The 25834-nt window shown below is 52.1% G+C and overlaps 1 protein-coding gene across 2 annotated transcripts; it reads right to left on the reverse strand.

The window, feature by feature from the left end:
* Window positions 1–745: 745 nt before the first annotated feature.
* LOC121166809 (patr class I histocompatibility antigen, B-2 alpha chain-like) lies at window positions 746–3918 on the reverse strand. Of its 2 annotated transcripts, XM_040996099.1 has the most exons (8): window positions 3813–3918; window positions 3261–3530; window positions 2772–3047; window positions 1938–2213; window positions 1737–1850; window positions 1335–1367; window positions 1140–1186; window positions 746–988 (listed from the first exon to the last, which is right to left on the reverse strand). In XM_040996099.1, the coding sequence occupies exons 1-7, from the start codon at window positions 3883–3885 to the stop codon at window positions 1143–1145; spliced, it is 1086 nt and encodes a 361-aa protein (XP_040852033.1). In that variant the 5' UTR covers window positions 3886–3918; the 3' UTR covers window positions 746–988; window positions 1140–1142. The 2 variants fall into 2 exon arrangements, with proteins under 2 accessions (XP_040852033.1, XP_040852032.1); XM_040996098.1 differs by having other exon boundaries at window positions 1737–2213.
* Between the last annotated feature and the right edge of the window lie 21916 nt (window positions 3919–25834).

Below are 25834 nucleotides of genomic sequence, written 5' to 3' on the forward strand. Positions count from 1 at the left end.
TTGACCCACAGCAAAGTCAGCTGAGTGATGAGCATGTAGCACCTGCCCTTCCAGACCCCATGGTTCATTAGTGGAGTCTGAGACAGAGGCCACTTGTGGCTGCTGCAGAGCAGGTCCCCTCTTGCTGGTGTCCCCATGGCCTGAGCTTTCTCACAAGTGTCCTCTGCCCTCCTGTCTCCCTCCTACACTGTGTCCTGCACACACAGAAGTGAAGGCCACCAGAGCTCACACACAGGAAGAGTAGATACAATCAGCCAATGACACTAAGGAACAAAGTGAACACAGGAAGATGGAGCTGAGGGATGAACTTAAGCCCTAGATTTGGCGGCCTTGGCCCCATGTAGCCTCCATTGCCTTGGGCCATGAGACAGGGCAGCCTAGCCATGGCTGAGTGCTGTGATGGCAGTTGTTGGTGGGCATGTCCTAACAGAGAGACCAGGACACAGGGGCAGCTGAACCAGGTCAGCAGTGACTAAGAGAAAGCATGATGGATGGAGCACTGCCTGGGCACAGCCTCATCCTCACCCAGAGCCTCCCAGCCTCTCCTGTCCCCACCTGCAACAGACTCAACACAGGAAACACAGGTTCTGGAAGGTTCCTGGTTCTGTTTATTTCTCTCTGTCAAATTTTATTATTTCATTGCATTGTGTGACACAATTTTATAGGCACTGGGATTCCCCCCAACCCCTCCCCAAACTCCCCACCCCCAAATTTTTGTAATTTCCTCTTTTAATTTTCTCACCAACACCTGGTGATTGGAATTGTTAAAAATGAATTGCACAGTGTAGGATGAAGCTGCAGCAGATGCATCTGACTTGAGACAGGGTCAGAGGTGCCCGTGCTGGGCTGGGAGGGCCAGGCTCCCACCTCACACTGTGCCCACAGGAACACACTCAGCTGCCTTGGCAGGAAGGGAGGGTGGGGCTTTTTGAAGAAAACCAAGATGGGGACTTCAGCAGGTCTGTCCCAACAAGGCTGTTGTCTCACACTACAGACACAAGGTGAAAATTTGAGGTCATTGTTTTTGGGGACAGGAACAGCACAGCACACTGTAAAAATGTCCAGATTCAAGGAATCCCCCAGCCCCTCTGTGTCCCCTCACCCAGGTCCCTCTCCCCTTTGGGCCCTCCAGGTCTCACCTTTCAAACTTTCAGAGAGGAGTCGGAGCCCTGGGAACTGTCTCCACCTGGGAGAACCAATCAGGACTTGGTGAGAGGCCGGGAGGGTGTGGCTGAGGGATGAGCTACAGGGTGGGTGGGCAGCACCTCCAGGGGCAAATGACTAGAGCAAGAGCCTTGGGGACTCCCCCACCCCAAACACACCCCAGTGCTTACCTGCAGCCTTAGTGTAGATCCCTCCTTTCCCACCTGTGAGAGAAAACATCCAGTGAGAGGCAGGGAGAAGGCAGGGACTCAGGACTGGCTCATCTCAGAGAAGTTTCCAGAACTGTGGCTACAGACCCAGGAAAGGTTAGGAGGCACCTCCCCTGGAGGTGTGTCCTCAGCTGGGACCTCCCCCTGACCTAGGGCTGCTGGAACTCAGGTCCCTGTGAGCAGAGTCATCCCCTGGAGTGTTTGTTCTCCACCTTCACTCAAGGTTTACACTAGAGCCAGTGTGAGCACCTGGGGCTCAGCTGGGGGTGCAGGTGTGTGTGCACAGTGCTTCCCAGGAACGGGGTAGGGGGACCATCTCCCTGGGGGACAGGGGACTCAGACCCAGCCCTCACCCTGCCCTACCTGAGCGCTTCCTCTTCATCATCACAGCAGTGACCACAGCTCCAATGAGCACAGCTGCCAGGAGGACCAGGCCAGCGATGACTCCCCACATGGGCACAGTGGGCTGAGGAGGCTCTGAGAGGGGAAGGGACAAAAAGGGGCTCTGACTCCTGGTCTCATTCCCACTATTGCTGGAGACTCCATCTCTCCCGTACTCCTTACCCCATCTCAGGGTAAGGGGCTCAGGCAGCCCCTCATGCTCCACGTGGCACGTGTATCTCTGCTCCTCTCCAGAAGGCACCAGCACAGCTGCCCACTTCTGGAAGGTTCTGTTCCCTGAAGGCCTGGTCTCCACCAGCTCTGTGTCCTGGGTCAGGTCCTCCCCATCCCGCTGCCAGGTGAGTGTGATGTCCTTGGGGTAGAAGCCCAGGGCCCAGCACCTCAGGGTGGCCTTCTGGTCAGAGACTGGGTGGTGAGTCACATGTGCTGTGGGTGGGTCTGAGGGGAGATTTGGAAAATTCAGGCCTTTCATGTTCTTCCCCTGACACTAAAGTTACACTCAGTGACCTTCCTGAGAGTGGACAGGGTAAATGGGGTGGTGGAGGACGTCAAAACCCTGACCCTGCCTGGATAAAGACAATGCGATAAATGTAGTGTTTGGAAAGTTCTAGAATCAAGTATCTGGCTAGGGTAGGAGGGCCCAGGTGTCTGAGGGGAAGATAGCCTGGAATGAAACCTCCCAGTTCACTGGCTTGAGGCTGAGGAACTGGCCTGGAGGGGCGACAGTTCACAAAATCTTGGTTGAGTGCAGGGTACTGAGAGGGTCCTTTCCAGAATGTTCTGTGCCTTTCCCCCACCCCGCCCGTGTCCCTCCCTGGGATCCTCCTCTCCTGAGGGAACAGTGGGTCTCTGGCACTGAGCCCAAAACCCAGGTGGACGTCCCTGCTGTGGCCGGCAGGAGAGGGGTACACTGGCCTGGCTCCCGCTTTCCTCCCCTCCTTGCTGCCCCAGCCCCGGGGGAGGTGGGTGAGGGCGGCCCCTCCCAGCCCCGCGCACCTGCTCTCTGCAGAGTGTCCTTTCCCATCTCCAGGTGTCTGCGCAGCCACTCCACGCACGTGCTCTCCAGGTAGGCCCTGTAGTGCTCAGCAGCACCCGCTGCCTCCGACTTGAGCTTGGTGTTCTGAGCCGCCATGTCGGCCGCGGTCCAGGTGCGCAGGTCCTCATTCAGGGCGAGGTAGTCCTTGCCATCATAGGCCCACTGCCCGTACCCGCGGAGGAGGCGCCCGTCCTCCCCGATTTCGCAGCCATACATGTGCTGGAAGGTGTGAGAGCCTGTCCCGCCCGCGGTCAGCCCTGGCCACGCAGCTCCGCCCCGCCCTCACCGACCCGCGGGGATTTCAGCTGAAACCGAAAGCGAAACCCGGGCGTGTCCCGCGGCTCCTCCCGCCGAGGGTCTCCGCGGGGCGCGCAGTCTCGGGGTGGGGGACCTCGGCCCCGGGGACCCGGAGCGCCCTGGGCGCACGTGGGGAGGGTCGGGTCACTCACCGGCCTCGCTCTGGTTGTAGTAGCCGCGCAGGGTGTTCAGGCTCCCGCGGTAAAACTGTGCGTTGTTCTTGGAGATCTGCGTGTTCCGGTCCCAGTACTCGGGTTCCACCTGCCGAATCCACGATGTCTTCGGTTCCTGTCTTGGGTTCTCGGCGTTGCTGTCGAAGCGCACGAACTGCGTGTCGTCCACGTAGCCCACGGAGATGAAGCGGGGCTCCCCGAGTTCGGGCCGGGACACGGCGGTGTGGAAATACATCAGGGAGTGGGAGCCTGGGGGAGAGAGGGGCTGAGACCAGGGCCGACCCCGCCCGGAGCGGGACCCTTGGGACCCAGGAGTGCGGACTGGGTTGGGGCGGAGACTAAGGGAGTGTGGGGACCGCGAGATGAGGCGGCGAGGAGAGGGGAGGGTCTTGAATAAGCCGGGGTCGGTGAGATGGCGAGGTGTAGGGGGTGTGAGGTCTGGGAGAGGCGGCTCCCCGGGGTCCTGTGTCCCCTCCGCGCTCCCCTCGCTCCTGCCCCGCAGAGCCCGTCTCCCTCCCGACCCGCACTCACCCGCCCGGGTCTCGGTCAGGGCCAGGGCCCCCGCGAGCAGCAGGAGGAGGGTCCGGGGCTCCATGAACCCCATCCTGGACAGCTCAGAGGACTCCGATCCTGAAGCCTCGCAGTCGACTTTATACAAGGGATAGGACGGCGCTGATTGGCTCGTCTGGAAGCCGCTCGCCCAATGGGAGTGCGAGTTGTGCCCGCGTCACGAGTGTCCGGGCAGAAGGAGCTCACTCAGGCTGTGAGAGGGGAAGTGACCCTGGAGGAGGTGAGGACTCCCCTGCACTTGCTTCCCTGGCCCAGACCCGCCCTGGGACTGAGACCCTGAGGGCCAGGCGGGTACCAGGGACTGTGCCCTGACCCTGTGCCCGGCTGCCCAGGCCTGTGTGATGTCCCCTCCTGAGGATAGGCCCGGGGCTGGCTGAGGGATCCTGAGAGACCTGATCAGGACGTGCCCATTTTTATGATTAGTTATACCTAGACCCACGCGTGTTTTATTGTTCAACTTGATTCACATCAGGAGTATATTCGATTTCAGGCAGCCCCACAGGATGCATTAAATACGGAATGCTGGGACCCAGCTGGGCTCTGTGGACATTCCTGTTAATATTCAGGGCACAGCATGTTGAGACCTGAGCACCTGCTGCTTTAGAATCCTGAGCTCTGGCCCTGCCCAGTGGCCTATGGGCTAAAGTTTCATCTTGCATGTGCCTTGCTCTCGTATGGATGGCATTTCTAACCCAGCAGCTCTGCTTCCCACCCCACTCCCTGTCTGGGAAAGTAGTAGAGGAAGACCCAAAGACTTGGGACCCTGGACTCCCATTTTAGACCCAGAAGAAGCTGTGGACTCCTAACTTCTGATTGACTCAACTCCAGCCATTTGTGACCACTTGGGGAGTGAGCTTTTCTCTGTCTCTCCTCCTCTCTGTGTTTCTGAGTTTCTAATAAAAATAAATCTTAAAACAAAAGATTCCTGTCCCGTGTCCTCACCTCCTCTTAGCTCTTCCTTTATCATTTCCTCCTCTCCCTGTGGTCCCTCCAACCCCCTCTCACTCTTGAGCTGAGGCCCTAGCAGGTTCCCTCTCCTGCCACTCAGGGAAACTTCCCGCTGTGGTCAGCTGCCTCGCTGATTTGAGTCCGGGGATCATTGCTTCATGAAAACAGCCCAGCAGCAGAGTTTGCTGTGGGTCAGTGAGTTAACTGTCATTTGCAAGGTCAACATCACACATCCTGGGGCTTCTTGGAGTCCAGTTTGTTCTGCTTCCATCCACCTTCCTCTTGATGTACCTGGGAAGGCAGCAGAAAATCCCCAAGGGATTTCTCACCCACTGGTTCACTCTCCAAAGGTTGCTGTGTCCTGGGCTGGAGCCAGGATTCCACAGCTCCACTGAGGTCTCCATGTGGTGGCAGGGACCCATGCACATGGACCATGTTCCCCTGCTCTCCCAGGTGGACGAGCAGCGAACAGGGCAGTCAGGAGTCACACGGGTGCTCTCATCTGGGGTACATGGATTGCAGGTGGCAGCTTATCCTGCCCAGTGCCACAGTGCCTTTCCTGACCCTGCCTTTCATATAAACAAGTAGACTGTTAGGTAACTCACTGAAATGGCTCCATCTCGCTTTTACTAGAATGTAGGGCCCATAAGCACAGACTTAGGGGTGTTGGTCAAAGCTGTAACCCCAGCACATAGAGATGCTGACAAAAGGCACTCAATTGATCCAAAGAGCCAAATAAAACTGTATTAGTGTTTAATTGCATCATGTGACAAGTGTACAAAACAGTACAACAAACATTGGAGAAGGTTTTGTCTCATGGGAGGAGTGTTCACCAGAGTTCACGAATCCCTCCAGCAAGGTTGACACTTCCCTGGGGTGTCAGGTGCACACTGGGACCCAGGTATTGCTAGCTTTCATTCCTGCATCACAGGTTACCACACCTGGGTGCTCAGAACCTCTCTCCTCCCTGTTCCCATTCCCTGGTCAGAGTCCAAGCCTGGTGTGGCTGTGCTCCCTGGGCAGGCTCTCACAGAGCTGAGCTGTTCCCTTGAGGTTGGAGTCCTCTTCCAGCCTCTTTGGAGCTTGGGGCAGAGTCGAGCTCCTTGCAGGTGGAGGCCTGGGGTCCTGTGCGTGGGATAGCTGTCAGGGTTCAGGGGGGGAACAGCTCTCACAGCCAGGGCACCCACCTACTCTCTCTGAGGGTCCTCAGAGTCAGGGACTGGGGGGATGTCATGCCTGACACTGAACCCCTCCCACTCTCAGTCCCTCTCTTTATCTTGGTCACAACTCCTTTAACTCCCCTACTTCTCTGGCCTCCAGTCTTAACATTCTGTGTTTAGATACATTGTTTCCATTTTTAGCTCCCACATGAGACAGCATGTGATATTTGTTTTAGTGCCTGGCTCATTTCACTCAACATAATGTTCTCCAGTTCCAACCATTTGGATGCAAGTGAGAAGACAGGACTCTTTGTATAGCTGATTAGTATTCCATCATGTTTGTATACTGTATTTTCTCTATCCATTCATCTGATGATGGACATCTTAGTTGATGTCAAATCTGGGCCATTGTGAGCAGTGCTGCTGTAAGCAGTGCAGCAGGTTCCATGACACAATGAGTTCAGGTCTTCTGTTGTGTGCTCAGGATGGGATTGCTGGATCATATGGAAGCTGCAGTTCAAACATTAACAGTGTTTTCTAACATAGTTGTACAAATTTATATTTCTGATAACTTTGTGTGTGATTTTCCTTTCCACACATTTTTGCCCTATTTGTTAAAACCAGAATAAACCAAAGCAAACCAATCCAGTCAGTCCAGTACAGACATGGGTAAAGGAACTAATTTGGAGTTCTTGGAAGAACTAGAAATGGCCAATATTTGGAAAATGCTCAACATAGCAGCTGTCTGGGAAATGTAAATCAATACTCCGAGGTGCTGTCCCCTGGCCCCATTAGAATGATTGTTACAAACAGTGACGGACACTTCAATCTTTGCAGAGAGAGAGCCTGGTCCTTTGGAGGGTTCCCCAGACTGGCCAGTCCAACCCAGAGTAACTCCTGTCTCAGGGCCACTGATGGGGCCCTTCATTTCATTTAAAAAATCAGCTTCCAGGGACATCCACATCAACAGTTGGTTGAACACAGGGATGTGTGCAATTGCCCATGGTGTGTGTATAGGGGCCACTATAGGATCAGGCTGCTTGGTTTGGCCTTTCTTTTGATGTTTAATTAAATCCAGGTTGAAAATGGAAAGTCAGATAGATGATTGTGAACAGTAATTAACTGCATCCTGACTAACCATGGTCATTCTTGTATCTTGAAGCCAAAGGACACATTTATCATCTTTCAGTTACTGTCAGTTAAATTGCAATCAATCATCCTCTTTGGAAGCTCTTTCATATATTATGTCACATACCAAATTTCTCATAATTTAGCAACTGGAAACAATGACCAAAAATTTATTGTATCCCATTGTTTTACATAGAAATGTACATCTGTTTGTTTTCATTTGTTTGGAATGAAGGCTTCTGCTCAGACTGTCCCAGGGAGCAGTGGAGCTGAGAGCCAGGGCTGCCCCGTCTGAGGCTGGGCTGTGGCGCCCTCTGGTGGTCAGTGTTAGAGCCTCAGGTCCTTTCCTCAGAGCTGTGTGTGCCAAGGCAGATGGCTTTTCCAGAGCTGTTTCCAGAAGACAGAGAACAGTGGAAGCTCCAAAATGCTTAACGTCTTGAACCAGAATCCATGCTAGGCCAGCCTCATGCTTGAAACTGGGACTTTAAGTCCTAAGTATCCTGATCTTCACATACATGATTACTGTATGTGTTTCTGTGTTGCCAGCCATATCTGTATGTACTGGCTACATGCCGTACCCAAAATGGCGCCGGCCAGAAAAGCCACATCTTGGTGTTTGGTGCAGAGTCACGTAGCATTCACTGTACTGCGCAGGCGCCTAGCGCATGCGCAGTGAGCTGCGGCGCGGCAGGCACGTAAACACTGGGACTGACGAATCCAGTCGCCCAGAACCCTGCGTAATCATGACGCCGACCTATCATCGGCGGAGGCGGGGCCAGACAGCACATAAGAGTAGAAAGCCTGCCGGGATCCGACCCTCTTTCCGCTTCATGTTGGTGTGCACAATAAATTTTACCGCAGGAGGCTTCACTCGCGTCTGCGTCTTATTGCTGGGCGGTAAGACACGTGGGCGCGACAACTGGTGCCGGGAACCCGGGACTTGGAGGGGGCCTCCCGTTCAAAACGGGACGAAGTCAGAACTGCGGCCAAAAGACAGGTAAGGAGCTCTGAGAGGGAGAACTTTCGGGTGACTAGGAGCATAAATCGGTTATAGACATGGGCGCACAGGTCTCTCTGGTGAAATTTTTGCAGATGGTTTATGCCCCCCATAAGGGAGCGGTCAGAGAGAGTGACGAAGCCCTTCAGTCTGCCCAGGATAGTCTCTCAGAAACAGAGCGGGAGAGGAGAACCGGTTTGAAGCAAAAAATAAAGGTGAAACTTAAAGCAGTATCTTCCTCATCAAGTTCGGAGACTTCCGACGCTGAGGAAGGGTATAAGTGGGATAGGCGCTTAGAACGTAAACCTGCAGGAAATAGACAAGGATTAGAAAAGGAGAAGAAAGATAATGACGGTGCTACTGCGCCGGCCACGCGTGGCCCATGGCCTCAGGACTCTGGAGCCATTTCATCAATGGCTCCTCCTCCTGTGACGCCATCTGCCCCGCCCATGAGTTATGGCGCCGGCTCTTCCTTCATCGATGCAGCCGCGCGCCGGGAACTTCAAGATATGTTCCCCGTCTTAGAAGAAGAAAGGGAAAGAGTTCACAGACAGGTAGATGCAGCATTAGTGCGAGAATTGGCCATGTCTGTAAAGCAATATGGTCTTCATGCCAATTATACTTTGTCCCTGTTAGAACGTATGGGGGGAATGAATATGACTCCCTCTGATTGGCAATTTGTGGTGAAGGCTGTTCTCCCTAATATGGGATCATATCTAAATTGGAAGGGATTATGGCAGGAGCTTTTGGATAGATATCCATGGCCAGTATATACTCAGATTTCTACTGCAGCTATAAAGGCTTGGAAGGCCCTTTCACTTAAAGGGCAAGAGAAACTGGGCATTACACAGGTTAAGCAGGAGCCAGATGAGCCCTTTGCTGGTTTTGTGGCACGCGTAATGCAGGCCGTGGAAAGGACCTTTGGAGAGGGAGATCAGAACACTAGAATGGAAGAGCAGATAATTTGGGAGCAGTGTAATGCAGAATGTAGAGCCCTAAATAAAAGTCCAGGAAGCTATTGAAAAGGCTCAATTAGTACGCCTAGATCAAAATCAGCCTTTTGAGCTATGTGTATTGCCTACAGAAGTTTTCCCCACTGCTGTATTATGGCAACAGGGCCCGTTACTTTGGATTCATTCTCAGGTTTCTCAGATTAAGTCTATTCAATGGTATCCATCTGCGATCGCGTCAATAGTGTTTAAAGGATTAAAATTAGCCTTAATTCATTTTGGGCGTCATCCGGACCGCATAATAGTCCCCTATACTGTTCAGCAATTACAAGTGCTGAGTGGGTGTAGCAATGAGTGGTCCATCTTAATGTTTATCTATCAGGGAATTTTTGATAATCATTTTCCAAGGCATCCATTACTACAATTTTTACAGCGACATCCTGTGGTTTTTCCGATGAGAACCAGTGCCTGTCCTCTCCCTGGTGCTCTTACAATTTTTACTGACGGTTCCTCGACAGGAGCCGGAGCCTTAGTTGCCGGAGATACTGTAATAAAAAAGACCTTTGCGACGGTTTCTCCTCAGAGGGTAGAATGCCATATGGTGCTTTTTGCCTTACAAACCTTTCTAGAACCTTTGAATATTGTTTCTGATTCTCAATATGTAGTTAATGCAGTGAATGTTTTGGAGGCCGCTGGCTCTATTTCAGGGTCCGGCCCGGTGGCGGATCTCTTTAAACAAATTCAACAGGCCATCTGGCATAGAAGCCACCCCTTTTATATAACCCATATCCGAGCTCATTCAGGTTTACCAGGGCCATTAGCTCGAGGGAATGCTCTTGCCGATGCCGCCACCAGAACCCAAATCATGATTATGATGGTGTCTCCACCATCCTCAGGGGAGAAAGCCCGCCAGTTTCATTCACAATTTCATGTTTCAGCCCAGACCCTCAGACTCCGATTTGGGATCACTAGAAAGGAAGCGCGCCAGATAGTTCTTGATTGCCCTGCCTGCTGCGAATTTAGACCTGCTTCACATGAGGGGGTCAATCCTAGGGGATTGAGACCCAATCAATTGTGGCAGATGGATGTGACGCACGTCCCATCCTTTGGGAGGAACCAATTTGTTCATGTATCCGTGGACTCCTTTTCTGGTGTGCTCTTTGCATCAGTTCTAACTGGGGAGAAGGCCATCCATGTAATCCAACATTGCTTAGAAGCATGGGCCGCATGGGGTAAACCTGAGTGTATTAAGACTGATAATGGCCCCGCCTATACTTCAGCCAAATTTCGTGATTTTTGCATGAAGATGGGCGTTAAATTAGTGACTGGCATCCCTTATAATCCACAAGGTCAGGGGATAATCGAACGTGCTCATCGCTCTATTAAGGAATTGTTGCAAAAGCAAAAAACCACCTGGGAATCACTTGGCCTCGCCAGTCAGAGCCCTCGGGCCACTCTAGCCCTGGCTCTCTTCACCATCAATTTTTTACAGCTGGATGAGAAAGGCCTCAGTGCTGCAGATCGTCATTCCCTCAACACGGCGCAAGAGCAATCTTGGGTCAAGTGGAAGGATGTTCTGGAGTCCAAATGGAAGGGCCCAGACCCAGTTATTAGGCAGGCTCGAGGAGCCATTTGTGTGTTTCCACAGGACGCCCCAGTTCCGGTTTGGGTTCCAGCTCGATTGACTCGTTCCTGTCCATCACCGCCTTCTGACGTTTCTGCAACCGCTGGAGTGCTTACACCAGGATCTGACTTGGGGAAGATTCATGCAACCCCGCAATCAGAAACTCCTCCTACAATCCCACAGGACAATGGTGCCCCGCCCAGTGCAAACACGGCTGATGGTGCAACTAATGGTCTGTATGGCGCTTGTGAGGACCGTGATTGCTGAGCCACGATGAGGAGTTTTGAGTGTTTTTCCACGACCCTTACCGGTCGCCCACTCAGCCCGAGTGTTTCCTTGATTTTTTCTTCTTTGGATTTGCCTTTTCTCCCTTATGATGATATTAAGGAGAATGTGAGTAATTTTTTATTCTCCCTACAGGACACGCTTTGTTTTCAAGCGTCTCCTGAGAATTTTAGTGTCAAGGTTTATGTGTTACTTCTATTCCTTTTCAAAATGTTTCAATGGCTGCTAATCTTTCTTGCCAGCTTTCTTCCTATCTTTTAGGAAATTGGACGAGAGAATTTGATATTTTACAGTCGGAGTTGAGAATTGCCATTGTCCAGATTAATTCTACACGGGTGGATCCTGTTGTTGCTGAAACCCTGGCCACTTGGATTTGGAACATCACTTCCCATATTAAGGAATGGGTGGGAGTGGTTGTGCTGATTCTGCTCTTATGTGCAGGCTGTGCCTTATGCCTTTTTTGCCTGTGTCGTCTGAGACACCGTGCTCAGCGAGATTGTGTGACAATACATCAAGCCCTACTAGCCATGCAGTATGGTGACTCCCCCATGGTATGGTTGAGCATGCTTCAACAGGCTTAGTTAAGAGCATGGACATCATGGCTCCTGCACCTCAGGTCATTATGGCATTGCACTGAGTTCGAGCATGATGCATAATGCACCTGACTAGCCCTTGCACCTCGCAGGACTTATCCATTGCACGCGAGAGGGTAGTCAATCTTATAACTAACTTGTCGAGACATTGCTCTTTACAACCACCGCGGTTGTAGCCCATGACGGGTAAGATAGACCCAGACAATTATCGGTCTAAGACAGGGACTACGTCAAGCCACGCAGCCTCCCTATGACGGATCGTGCGCCTTGAGTCTACAACCTAAGACAGGCCCATACCAGCTTATTTTTCTATTGTATAAGAAGGAGGGAGATGTTGCCAGCCATATCTGTATGTACTGGCTACATGCCGTACCCAAAATGGCGCCGGCCAGAAAAGCCACATCTTGGTGTTTGGTGCAGAGTCACGTAGCATTCACTGTACTGCGCAGGCGCCTAGCGCATGCGCAGTGAGCTGCGGCGTGGCAGGCACGTAAACACTGGGACTGACGAATCCAGTCGCCCAGAACCCTGCGTAATCATGACGCCGACCTATCATCGGCGGAGGCGGGGCCAGACAGCACATAAGAGTAGAAAGCCTGCCGGGATCCGAGCCTCTTTCCGCTTCATGTTGGTGTGCACAATAAATTTTACCGCAGGAGGCTTCACTCGCGTCTGCGTCTTATTGCTGGGCAGTAAGACACGTGGGCGCGACATTTCTGTAAACTGTGGCATTTTAATGCATGTGTGCAGTGTGTACTGATCCATATGGTCAATTATGATTTCCATGTCCTTTTCAGTACACTATCTTCTCTTTATGTTTTGAAGATTTATTTCTGTATTGGAAAGGCAGAGTTACACAGGGAGAGTGAGAGCTGCACAGGCTGACACTGACCAGGCCAGAGTCAGGAGCCTGAGCCTTCATCCAGCTCTCCCCCGTGGGTGACAGGGATCCAAGCACTTGGGCATCTTCCATTACTTTCCATGACACAGCAGGAAGCTGGATGAGAGATGGAGCAGCTGGGACTCGAAGTGGTGCCCATATAAGAATGGTGCTTGTCTCTCAACCTGTTACCCTCCACAGTGCCGACCCCTGTTTGCTGTTTAGCGTGCACATATAAGAGAGAACAGGACACATCTGTCTCTTCATGTCTGACTTGTCGTTTAGCATAAACGTTTTTCAGTCTATCCGTTATGCTGTAAATGATATTATTCATTTTGAAAAAATATTACTTATTTGAAAGAACTACAGAAAGAGAGGTGAAAATGAAGAGAGGAAGAAAGGAGGAGAGAAGTGGAAGGATTAGGGTAGGAGAGACAAGTTGTACATCTGCCGCTCACCTCCCAAAGAGCTGCAGTGGCGAAGCAGGGTGGGTCTCACACTAGGAGCCAACAGCTTCTTCCAGGTCTCCCACATTAGTGCAGCAGCTCAAGCACCTGTGTCATCTCCCACTGTCTTCCCAGGTGCATTAGCAGGGAGCTGATCAGAAGCAGAGGTTCCGGGACACAAAGCAGCACCTGAATAGGATACCAGCATCACAGGCAGAGGCTTTACCCACTATGCAACATTGACCCTTATCTCTCATCTTTTGATATTCATCCATCAAACTGCATGACAGCCAACACAGACACTACTGGAGGGAGGTGATTGTGAGTGATGAGCTAGTCCTGGAGGCTCAGTGTGACCAGGAAACCCTCCTCCAGCACCTGTGTACCTGTCAGGTGACCCTCAGAGCCGGCAGCATGGCCTTGTGGAGCCCAGGCCCTGTCTGCTGGGTGCAGAGACAATGCATGTACTTTCTGTTTTCTCTCTTAGTCCCTACTATTCGGGAGAGCCCAACAGGCCTCAGCTTCCTGCCCCCCTGGGGTGGGCCATGGACCAGGGTAGGGCAGGAGGGATTTCAGGCTCTTGACCACTGTCCTTGGCTGTGGGATGCGCACGCTGAGCATGTGTGGGTCTTTGTGAAGTTGGGTGTGGACACCAGGAGGCTTCCCTCTGTTCTTAGGGACACCAGCTACCCTGAGGCTTGGGCAGGTGTGTGTGTGTGTGTGGCTGACAGAGTCAGTATCCAGGGTGGTCTGGGCCTCTTCCTCCTGGTCTTTCTCTTCCTCCTGCAAACCCTAGGCCTGTCAGGAGTCTTTTCTTGTCCCTGCTTGACAAACATGGTGCCGCTGTGTTTCTTGGAGCTCTGGCTGTATTTTCCCTTCCCCTCATTTCTCTTGCAATGGAGACATGCTCAGGCGACAGGCTCTTTCTCTAGTGTAGCAGGTGGTTTGAGGACGGGGGTCCTGGGAGGCCAGGGAGGTCCCTTATGGGTGAAGCTTCTCCGTGGCCCGAGAGAAAAAGTCAGCACAGTTGAGGACCCAGAGCTGTGAGACACCTGGGCCTTTGACGATTTCTCCTCTTATACTCCCTAGAGTCGAGGTAAAGGCCATGGGAGGCGTGGGCTGGTTAGCGCTCAACACCAGTGTGCAGAAGCAGAAACTCTGGACTCAAATGGTGTCAAGAGCAGGGCATCCCAGGCCCAGGCCAGTGCAGCACAAGCTCTGTGTGCGACTATGGAGACACCTGCGACTTTCCCTGCTCTGTCTGGAAGCCAGGGCTGTGCCAGCTTTGTGGGCATTACTCTGACTGTCGTGCTGGCACAGGGGGTTCAGGGACTCAGCTGTCCAGGATCAAGACAGAGGTCTGAGTACGTGAGAGGGATTGCCCAAGGTCGGGATTTCCAGGGGCAGAAGGAGCAGACCTGTCCCTTCCTGCCTCCTTAGAGCACAAGGGGGCATGGTCTCTGTCCCACTGGCCCCACTCTGGCCATGGCAGTTCCTCCAGCCAAGAATTTGACCTGATGTGCTGGGTCATTGGCTGCTATCCAGGAACATCACCCTGGCCCTGGTCCTGCTGGCCACTGGCCGGGCATGCCCTGCCCAATGGGAGGGAGACCTTCCATTCATGGCTATCATAGGGAGCAGAGGTTCAGCTGTTCCAGGGAGCGTCAGGCACTCACACTGGGCACTGTGGTGCCACGGAGCAGCACTGGACAGAGAAGGGCTGAGAAGATCATTGAGGCACAGGGAGAGGTGGGGAGGATGCACCTTCCCACAGGAGCACACCCAGGTTTTGTTTTCCCTTAAGCCGAGTGCCCCTTGCCTGGGCCCCTTGCTGCTCCTGCTCTGTTAGCTGCCATTCCTTTGGGGTCATCTGCAGCAGGAAGTCAACTCAGGAAGCCCCAGGGGAGCCCTGTGGGGAGTGGGGATGAGGGTGGTTTGTCTGGGAGGTGGGGCCCTCGGCACTTTCTTCTGCACAGGCAGGAGGGGCCCAGCAGAACTGGGAATGGAATTTGGGGTCTCTCAGTGGAAAAGGTGCCTTGTCTCTCCCCACAGGCTCAGTGCAGGCAGAGCCAGGGTGGTGCCGGGGCCCCTGGGAGTCAGGCTGAATGGGAGGAGTGAGCGCAGCATTTCTGTGACCATGTCCTGCCCCATCCTGTGTGTTAGGCCATCTGTGTGTCCTCCCCGCCTCCCCTGGGCCTGGCTGAACCCTTTCCTGGCCTCCAGGTTTCCAGGGCTGGCACTAGGGACATCCATAGGAGGCTGCCTGAGGGAGAGGGACAGGGAGTCAGGGAGGTTTGTGCCAGTGCAGACCCAGCATGGCGCATGGGCTGGGGGTGGGTCTGGGACTGTGTGGGGCTTCTCCTCCAGTGTGACCTGACCCCTACACTTTCTCATCCATAACCCCAGCTCTATAATTAGACAGGCCTGTGGCCTGGGCAGCACAGGAGGACATGGCCTTTGTGTCACAGCCAGGAGACCGTGTCAAGTTGACACCCCTGGCAGGGCAGGGCAGATGTGAGGTGGTTCCTGTTCTCTCTGTCGCATCTCCTGTGGTGGACATGTTCCTTCTGGTCCCCTGTGGCAGAGTGTGCAGTGAGGGAGGGATTGCTCAGGATTCCTGCTCTAGTGCTGGTGGCCTTTACAAGCCCCTCTCTGGGGACAGGCTCCCTGGGGTGTCTTCCATCACCAGGGCTGGGAGCTGAAAGATGGATCAGGAGTTCAGCGTAGAGATCCCAGTCCAGAGGAGTGCCTGTGGTGAGGGTGGCTATGGCAGACTAGCTGAGGGCATGGAGAGCAGGCAGAGGCAGGCACAGTGTTCACCAGGGCCTCAGATTCCCTCAGTCCCCACTGGGAAGAGGATTGCTGAGGGCTGTTGTATGTGGGTCTGCATTAGGATGGGGCAGGACGGCCATGGAGCCTCAGGCCCATGGCAGCCCATGGGTGCAGCTCCTGTAGGGTCAGGAGGATGCAGTGTAGCCTGGGAGCTGGGCAGGGCAGGGGCTGGTGACCTCCCTGTCCTGAGGTGTCCCTGGCAGGGCAGGGACAGCTAAAGCTACCCATGGTTGCAGCTCTGGGCCTGCTGTGCCCCTGGCCTAGGGCTGGGCTGTGTGGGTAGGAGGGGCTGGCTCAGGGCTGGACAGGGAGAGGAGGCTGAGTGCAGTGTGGGGTGCAGTGTGACTTGGCTTGCAGAAGCTCTGCGAGAAGGGGTAGCTGGGACCACAGGAGAAGGAGCGAGTATGACTCTGTATGGGCCTGGAGGACAGAGCCAAAGCCTCTGTGCATGTGGGATCTGTGGGGAGGAGAGGGCTGCACTCCCTCTCGGGTCTCATCCTTCACTCTGCTGCCCTCCATTCCCCATTCCCTTGCTGTGTGGTGACAGCAGGGGCAGGGGGCATGTGGACGGAATTGCAGGAGGGGAATCACTGCTGACAAAGGGGATGATATGAGCGCTGTGCTGCGTCGGCTTCTCCACAGGGCTGGATCTGAGTTTAGAGCAGCTGAGAAGCAGCAGGTCCTGAGGGAATAAAAAGCAACCCCTCTCCTTCCCCATTGATTTCTCTTGCAGTCTGTGAGCCTGTCCCACTGGATGACCAGCAGAGGGCGCCAAGAGACCACGATGCAGCAAGCAGCCAGGTGCTCAGGCTGTGGAATCAACTTCTGTGTCTCCTGCAGGGAAGGGCCTGGGTGCCCTCCTGCCTTGGTCTCACCAGCATCATCCTGGGTGCTTCATTTTCCTTATCTCCAAATTGGAAAAAATGGAGCTGGCGTTGTGGCACCTTGGGTCAATCTGTCACCTGGAAAGCCAAGGTCTCCTATGAGCACCTGTTCTTGTCCTGGCTGCTCGGATTCTGATCCCACTCCCTGCTTATGTGTCTGTGAAAAGCAGCAGAAGATGGGACACGTGGTTTGGCTTCTACACCCCCTTAGGAGACCTGAAGGAAGCTCCCGGTTCCTGGTTTCTTCCAGACTCAGAGACCTGCCTGGGATCATTTGGGGATGGAGGGTCTGTCTCCATCTCTCCCTCTTACTCTCTCTAACTGTAATTTTCAAATAAATAAATATCCTTTTTAAGAGATGTATTTATTTTATTGGAAAGACATATTTACAGAGAGAAAAAGAGACAGAGGGAAAAAAGTCTTCCATCTGCTATTTCACTCCCCAAATGGCTATAATGCCTGAAACTGACCCTATCTGAGGCCAGGAGACTCCTCTGGGTCTCCCATATGGGTTTAGGGCCCCAAGGCCTTGGGCCAACTCTGCTGTTCTCCCAAATCATAACCAGAGAGCTGGCTGGGAAGTGGAATAGCTGGGACTTGAACCAGTGTCCAACAGGGATCCTGGCACTTCCAAGGTGAGGGTTTAGTTATTGAGCCATCACACTGGACCCCTAAATAAACAAATAGTTTGAAAAACGAAAGTTTGGGGCTGGCATTGTGATGCAGAGGGTGAACTTGCTTTTTGCCATGTGGACATCCCAAATAGAAAACAAAAGAAAAGAAAAGAAAAAACAACAACAGGGAAAGTGGAAGACATCGCATTTTCCTCTGTGTCTCTTTATTAAATAATTCACATTCATGAGTGAGTGCAGCCGTGCTATGTTGGGTGTCCATGCTGTGTGTGTAACCATGTGTATAGTGGGGAAATGTGTGCATTGGCCTGTGTCTGCCTGTTGAGTGTGGGAGGGGCGGGTGTGTGAGCCAGGGGCTGGGGCAGCTCTTTGGCCTAGAGATTAGGTCCTCCAGGGAATCACACTGGAGACCTACTGAGTGCCTTCAGCTCAGGGAGGGCCTGGTCTGTGCCCTGCAGTCCAGGTGAGCTGTGCTGGGCTCTGGGAAGGCCCTGAGTGCAGGAACCGTCAGGGATCCCCGCAGCTTCACAGGATGGTGACTGTTCCTCGGGGCAGGGTCTGCGCTGCTGTGGGCACCTGTCAGTCCTGTGCTGGGTGAAGGAGTCCTCAGTTCTCACGGTGGGAGGTAGAATGAAGGTGGTGCAAAGAAGGCCCCCCAGGAAGGTGCTTATGCCACCCCGCGGCCTTGCTGTGTCTGCTGCATGTGGGATCCTGAATCCTAATGCCGTAAGCTAGGACCCCAGCCAGGCCTGGTTACCCAGACTCCTCCCTGCACTGGAGGAGACAAAGTCAGTCAGTCCTGATGCAGGCTGGAAACACAGTGTCCCTAGCCTTCTTCACCCATGGCACCGGGGGCTGCCCTCTAAGGTGGGCAGGACCAAGGTGGGTCAGGAGGTAGTGCCTCAGGGCTCCACCAGAGCTTGGTCTGGCACGTGGACATTGCCCTGAGGTTGTGCCCGCCTGGAGCCAGGAAGTGGGGACATGCACTCTTGAGACCCTCGTGTTCTTGGGCTGGTCACACCCACAGTCCCGTCCTGCCTCTGCCCATACTAGGTCCCCTCATGATCCACCCGTGGCGCCCGCTGCTCCACTCGCGGCTTCACGGTGTCGCTGTCAAAGCTCAGGAACAGCGTGACATCCACCAAGCCCACCGAGGTGTAGTGGAGCTCCCAGTGTGCTGGCTGGGACACTGCGATGTGGAGGTAGCACTGGTAGTGAGTGGTTGCCGGTGGGCAGGGGTCCCTAGAGCCCTTTCCTGGCTTCATGGACCACTTGGCCATCTCCCATGGGTGCTATCTCCCAGCCCACCCCATACTCACCCGCCTGAGCTTTGGGTAGAGCAGCCCCCAACTCCACCTCTCTGCCCCCCAAGAACAGCAAGAAGCTGGCTCAAAGCTCTGTGAACTAGATCCTGAGGGTCTGGGCATCTGAGTATCCTGGGGTGGGGGGAGGTGGTTTGGGAATGGCGAGGGTGATCATCCGGGAGCAAGCAATGTGAGGGCATGAGTATGCAGGCAGAAGGCCCAGGCCCAGCTTGTCAGAATCAAAACTACAAGTGAAAATATGTGGAATTCCTAGCCCTGTGTTCACCCATATGCTGACACCCTAAATAAGAGCCACGCCTTGAACTGGGACTGGGAGTGGATCTGCCTCCCCTGCTCTGCACTGAATGCCCCTTTTCCACATTGATTCCAGGGGCCTGGCCTGGGGGGCTGTCTGAGGAAGCTGGGGGAGACTTCCCAACCCCAGCCACAGTCCAGCCCAGCCCCTTCTCCTCTTCTGGTTTTTTCCAGGATAACTCTCTGGTATCCTCTGGCTCCTGAACTGTGCCCTGGAGTCTTACAGAAGGAAATTTGCACCCAGAAAATGCAATGTCAGTGTTAGCTGGCCTGGGAGGGAAGGTGAAGAAACTTTAACTTCCTGTTCATCTCTGGAGAAGTCCTGCTCAGTCACCACACACAGGTCCTGGTAGATACCAGTTTCCTTCGGGTTTAACTACAGTGATCTGCAATCTAATCTGTAAAGCAGTGGCTTTATCTTTCATGTATAAAAGTATATGAAATCCTTGTTATAATGCTCAAAGGCCTGCATCAGGTGTTAGGAAAACATCATGAATACAGAATATGTCAGCCAGTGTGTCCAAGCGTCTGCCACCTGCTGGCTAGAGCAGGTCAGAGCCCTCAGTGTACACTTCACCAGGGCTGGGGAATTGTTGGGCTGATGTTCTGCAACAACTTTACTTGGATCCTTAACCTGTTTCCTTCAATTACCATAAGTAAGGATGTGTGTGTGTGTGTGTGTGTGTGTGTGTGTGTGTGTGTGTGTGTGAATTTATTCATTTCTACTTGAAAGATAGAGTCACAGAGAAGGAGAGACAGAGTGAGAGATTTCCATCCACTGGCTCACTCCCCAAATGGTCCCAGTGGTCAGAGAAGAACACATCTAAAGTTAGGAGCATGAAGTGTTGCATCCAACTGGAGTCTCTCCCCAAGAAATGCAGGCTGGACAATTCTGCAAAGCAGCAAAGTTTTATTGAGGAGACAGGTAAACAGACCAACCAGCTGGGGTCAGCTCTCCTTTCCTTCAGAGTGACCCTGAGGTGAGGGTTAGATGGGCTTTTATAGAAAGAGTTATATAGCCATGGGAACCAGGTGAGTTGGACAGTCACAGGAGGCTGCCATGGGAACAATGGGTGGGCTTGGGCAGCCACAGGAGGCAGTTATAGGAACAATGGGTGAATAAATCACATAATACTGATTCTTGGAACTGAGGCTTGCAGGCAGGGCATGTTACTCCTTGTGATCTGATCCTCCAAAACAGGAAACTAGCAATGTGTTTTGTATAGAAGCATAAAGAACAGGTTAACAAACTTGTGCAGGCCTGAACCAAAGCGACTCCATTTTGTGACTGGATTTCACAATTTTTCCAGGTTTTTCCAGGTCGCCCACCAGCGTGCAGGAGCCCATGGTCTTGGACCATCTTCAGCTGCTTTCTTAGTCCATCAGCAGGGAGCTGGATCAGAAGGGGAACAGCTGGGTTTGAATCAGTATACATATGTGATACCAACTCCAGAGGCAGAAGCTTAGCTTGCTATGCCAAAGTTTCTGCACCACATATTTTAGGCAACCTCCCAGAAAGTAGATGCAAATACTAGATGCAAAAAATGTCCTGCTAAGTTCTGGGACAGAGTACCAAGCTGTGACAGACTGGGCCACAGTATCCCCTGGAAAGTACAAGATCCTTGACTGGGTCTGGGCCTAGTAGGGAAACTCTGGGAACTCCACTGCTTGGCTGCAGATCCTACTGTGGTGCATGAGAGCCAGGGATGTGGGCAGGCCAGGCTGGACAAGGCAGCAGCACCCTGTTGGCATACATGTGGACTGGGTCGTGGGATGTGGTGAGTGAGCTAAGCTGCAACACCTACAGGCGTCTACAATAGCCAACTGGGATACATGATGGACTGAACTAGTCTGCTGCACATGTTGGCGTGTGTAGGAACTTGGACTTGGGGTGGGCCTGGCAGGAATTATTGGAGGTTGCCCCAGGTAGGCTGCCCTTCTTGCTAGTGTGTGCAAGGGCCAGGTCTAAGCCATGCTGGGTTGGGATGGGTTGCAGCACTTGTCAGTGTGCACAGGATGTGGAGGTGGGGACAGAGCTGACCAGGCAACTACAATCACCAGTGTGTGCATAGGCTGATATGAGTGATGGACTAAACTGGACCCTGTCATGGCTGACCCATGCAAGAGTCAAGACTAGGGTCGCTCCAGGTGAGGTTTTGGGGTACTCCCAAACTGGGTCACTGGGCTCAAAATTCTGACCACATTGAGAATCATACGATTCATGCTCTGACATTGGAATGCATGTATCAGGATAGGGCTGCCTTGGTTGCTAATGCCTGTGCAGTGGACAGCATGCTCAGGTGCATAAAGCAGACACAACAGCCAGCTCATTTGGGCCTGCAGGGAATGTCAAGTGCCATGTAAGAAGATGGAGAGCAGAATAGGTTTGGCGAACCTCCTGGGTGAGCTTTGGCAGCAGGTGTCTGGGTGAGTGGCTACACCAGGGTAGACTCTGTCATCCAGTGGACTTTGGAAGGGTTTCACCATCTTGGAACAGCAAAACTAAGAACATAACAGAACTATCAATACCACTCAAGCAATGCCCTCGAAACATTCTTCACACATTGGGACTTTTAAGAAGACATCAAGTGGACATTCTGCATTTCCAGGTACTGATGTAGTTTGCCATCTGGAAACAGCCCCTCAACCTTCCTCTCCCAGCCCCCAAGATACTAGAAAAAAGGAAGAAAGGAATATTGGAAGCATTTGTCCCACCTTCCCCCATGCCTTGAATCTCTCCACCCTAATCAGGGTCCTCAACTATATAAACAACATCAAAAACAAAATAAAATTTAATAATAAATAAAATATAATAATATTTCTTTTTTTTTAAAGATTTATTTTTATTATTTTTTCATTGGAAAGGCGGATATACAGAGAGGAGAGACAGAGAGGAAGATCTTCCGTCCGATGACTCACTCCCCAAGTGAGCGCAACAGGCCGATACTATGCCGATCCAGCCAGGAGCCTCTTCCGGGTCTCCCACGCGAGTGCAGGGTCCCAAAGCTTTGGGCCGTCCTCCACTGCTTTCCCAGGCCACAGGCAGGGAGCTGGAAGGGAAGCGGGGCTGCCGGGATTAGAACCGGCGCCCATATGGGATCCCGGGCGTGCAAGGCGAGGACCTTTAACCACTTGCGCCACCGCACCGGGCCCAAATAATATTTCTTATAAATAAAATGGATTTAGGAATTCAACAAGAGAAAGGTAATGTAATAGAAACATGGCAAAGTTATTAAACAGGGATGCCAGGCAAAGGACTATCTGGATAGACAATAATATTTCAGAATTCATTTAACTCCTTTAGTCAGAGATGAAATTAAAATCATAGCATAATGTGGTATTACTGCACAGTTACCAGAATGGATAAAATGAAAGTCAGACACCATCAAGTATTGCCAAGAATTCAAATTGATTCAATCTCTTATATCTCATTTGTTGGAAAGTAAACTGATTCCATTTCTATGAGAAAATGATTTCACAGTTCCTACGTATTAAAGACAAGCATTCACTCACCCTGTGGCCCAGCAACTGTGCCCTTATGTACTTAGAAAAATTCAGGGGTTCGATATGATTGTTCAGTGGCTAAATCCTCACCTTGCATCTTCAGGATTCCATATGGGCTCTGGTTTGTGCTCCTGCTGCCCCACTTTCCTTCCAGTTGCTTGGTTGTGGTCGGAGAAAGCCGTAGAGGTGGCCCAAATCTTTAGGACCCTGCACCTGTGTGGGAGTACCCTGAAGAAGCTCCTGGCTTTGAATTAGCTCAGCTCTGACCATTGTGGCATCTAGCAAGTGAACCAGAGGATGGGAGATCTTTTTTTCTCCCCTTTTCTATTAATCTGCCTTTCCAATCAAATTTTTTTAAAAAATCTTTGAAAAAAGATAAGAGAAAGTGAGGAAGCTGGCAGCAATTGTAGTGTGCAATGCAAACAAGAACATCCCCCTCTCATGCTGCACCTAAGGACTGTGGTGGGAGCTGCTGCCCTGACCACCACTGTGACCACAGGAGCAACAGGTCCAGCAAGAAGGGGATTACCAGCTGGTACCCCTTTTTTTCTTCCTTTTGTCCAGCCACCCACATGGGAGACTCCAACTGAGTTCCAGGCTGCTATTTCAGGCCTGGCCTAGCTGTGGCCGTCACAGGCATCTGGAGAGTGAAATAGTCAACGGAAGAGCTCTCCGACTCCATTTCTCTGAAAAATATGAAATAAATAAGTTTAAAAAGTTTTTTTTAAAATTCTCAGCCTGATTCATACTTTGAAAATCAGGCCAGTGGCTGTGGGAGGTGCCGAGGATGGTTTATGATCCACAGGAGCCCAGCTGTGTCCTGGAGGCTGGAGATGCTCCCTGGTGTGGCTGGTGTTTACCAGGGGGTCACTGTGACGGTGCACTGCACACTCACTATTTGCTTGCCCTTCTCCATGCGTGCTCTCCTGCATTTGAGTCTATGGTTCTGGACTCTGAATCAACTTCTGTAAGCCAATATCCAATCCTACTGAAGCCCTTAGAAATGCTGTGTTGAAGAAAGTGTGGAATAGTTCTTTAAATCCCAGGAAATAGGTGCCCATGGAGAAGACTTGAAGAGGAAAATGTAAAGAGTGGTATGCTTAGGAGCAGACAGCAGAAGAGCTGTGGGACTTGATTCCAGAACTGGGAATCAAATCCCCAACAAGCCTATGGCAGTGGGTGGGTGAAATCATGCCCTAGTGATACGTGAGAGAATCATGAGCAGGGACTAATGAATTGGACTGACTCTCCAGTAAGAACTTGGGGAAAATTAGGAGAACGGGAGGTAACAAAGGGATGCATGAAAGCTGAGGGTTTTGGATCTTGCAATGGGAAGAACATGTGGATAGTGGCTGCATGCTGATACCCAGCACAAGAGGCTGTGGTCACCAGGGGGGTGAGGTGACTGACACCTGTCACCCCTCTTCAGCCTCTTGCTCCAGCATCACAGCACTGCTGATAATGTCACCAACCTGATTCCCAATTGGCTATGTGTAGCCTGGGCAAAGTGATCAATATTCTAATCTCTAAGGCTGGTCAGGGGATGCCCACTCAGAAGAATTGTTTCTTTGAAAAGAGATGTAAACCGTTTTCTGAAGAGCAAAACAAAATTGTCAGAGTTGAACACATAACCACCAATATAGCAGAGATTCAGACAATGTGAACACCACGGGAAAGGTGTATTGACAGGGAGGCTAACTGCAAGCTGAATGAGAGTAAAAATTCATCTCCTTCAACTGTATCTATCTGGTTGTAGAGGTAAATCCTAGCAAGCATTGAAGCATGGCTCCTGAGCTTACAGGAGGCTACTTCCAAATGGCCATGGAAAAATGGAAGTGGAAGACAACTTCAGATGAATCCCAGGGGCTGCACAGAGATGCCCTGTGCTTGCCTCTGCCTCAGAGAAGATCCAGGACAGTGAAGGGTGGCATTTCCGTAAGACTGAGAGAGCCCTTTGAATTATCAGACAGGTGGTGGGAATAGCACAGAGGCTCTGCAAATTGCTGGAGACTGACAGATCATGGTGTCACCGCGTGGGAGGGGACTCCAGATGGCTGGGAAAAGATTAGGGATCCCCACCCTCACTGCACACAGGCAGCTGTAATTTCCAAAGTGCTGTGCAGCCCTCAGGGGTTTTAAATCCACTTTCTGAAACGGACTGGCAAACACCTGTAGTTACAGCAAATGACCTCTTTACCAAAAAACCCACATCAGGCCTCCTCCTACCCCGAGGATGAAGGCTGCTGCAGCCCAGCCGCTGGATCCCCCCGCAGCCCAGCCGCTGGATCCCCCCATCTACACCCTGCAGCTTTATGATCACAGCCATCAAAGTCACAAGTGCAGTGTCAGCCATGCTCACTGACCCCAGGGGACAGGCTCCCTCCACATCCTGAAGATCCCATTGTTGATGCTACCTGTCCTGGACTCAGCTGTGCTCATCTTTGAAAACTGGTGAAGGCCTATCAGTGTCACACAGCTCCAGGCACTCAGCTGTCAGGACACAGTCCTCAGTACAGACTTTGTCCCTCTGGAGCTAGAGACACAGACAGGGTTTCCCTGGTCCCACAGCTCCAGGACCACAAATGTTGCTGCTACACCCTCAGCACCACCTGTGCAAACAAACCCTGTAGTCCTGGATCAGGTCTCCCCCCACAACCCCAACTCTGAAAGTTACTGTTGCCACTTTAAATTCTGGTCCTACCCTCACTTGCCAAGCAGAGCCTAAGGAACTTTTCTTCTGCATCCCACAGATCCAGGATCATGGGTCCTGCTGACACAGCTCCAACAGGAAGTAGGGAGGATCCCTCTGTGCCCTGCAGCCCCAAGACCATGGCTGCTGCTGTCAGAACACCAGTGTGACCAGCGTTTGTATTTGGAAGCTCCTGTTCATGGCACAGTCACTCCGCCGCCTCCATGAAGACTTGCAGTCTGGACTATCACAGCACTGTAGACATGGCTGGTGTTGGCTGTGGCTAAAGAAATGACACAGAGGCCACACTTCTAGACTCATCTGCAACCCAAATGAAGCAATTACCCAGCTGACATCGTCCCCCATCCCATCTAGAAGAGGAAGTATTTTCCAGTGAAAGCCGCTTTACCAAGGAGAAGGGACTGGGACGCTAGATGCACAGACATCAGCACAGGGACGCGAGAAACAAGAAGCAGCAAGGAAGCAGGACACCTCCAAGGGAGCACAGCACTTCTGCAGAAATAGATGCCAGTAAGGAGGAAGTTTATAAAATGCCTGGAAAAGAATTCATCATAATGATCTCAAGAATTCAAAGCAATGTTCTCAGGGAAAGTCCCTGAGATTGAAGAGAATACAGATAGATAATTTAGAGACACAAGCCCGTTAATCCAACAACAAAGCAATAAGAAGAAGAAAAAGGAGAAGAATCATTTAAAAGAATAAAGAAAGCCTTTGAGATGTACAGGGCAGAGCATACTTGCCTATGAGCTGCCTGAAGGAGAAAAGAAAGAAAACCTGCTTAATGAGATAGC

The sequence above is a fragment of the Ochotona curzoniae genome, unplaced genomic scaffold (genome assembly GCF_017591425.1).
Source record: "Ochotona curzoniae isolate NIBS_2020 unplaced genomic scaffold, NIBS_Ocur_1.0 patch24, whole genome shotgun sequence".
NCBI lineage: Eukaryota > Metazoa > Chordata > Mammalia > Lagomorpha > Ochotonidae > Ochotona > Ochotona curzoniae.

What these genes read in the sequence shown, in the direction of transcription:
- LOC121166809 (XM_040996098.1), bottom strand. Translation starts at nt 3,885, where the DNA reads ATGGGGTTCATGGAGCCCCGGACCCTCCTCCTGCTGCTCGCGGGGGCC. An exon ending in GGACACTCTGCAGAGAGCAG is followed by an intron (nt 2,214 to 2,771) that starts GTGCGCGGGGCT and finishes ATCTCCCCTCAG; the next exon opens with ACCCACCCACAGCACATGTG. An exon ending in GATCTACACTAAGGCTGCAG is followed by an intron (nt 1,187 to 1,334) that starts GTAAGCACTGGG and finishes TGGTTCTCCCAG; the next exon opens with GTGGAGACAGTTCCCAGGGC.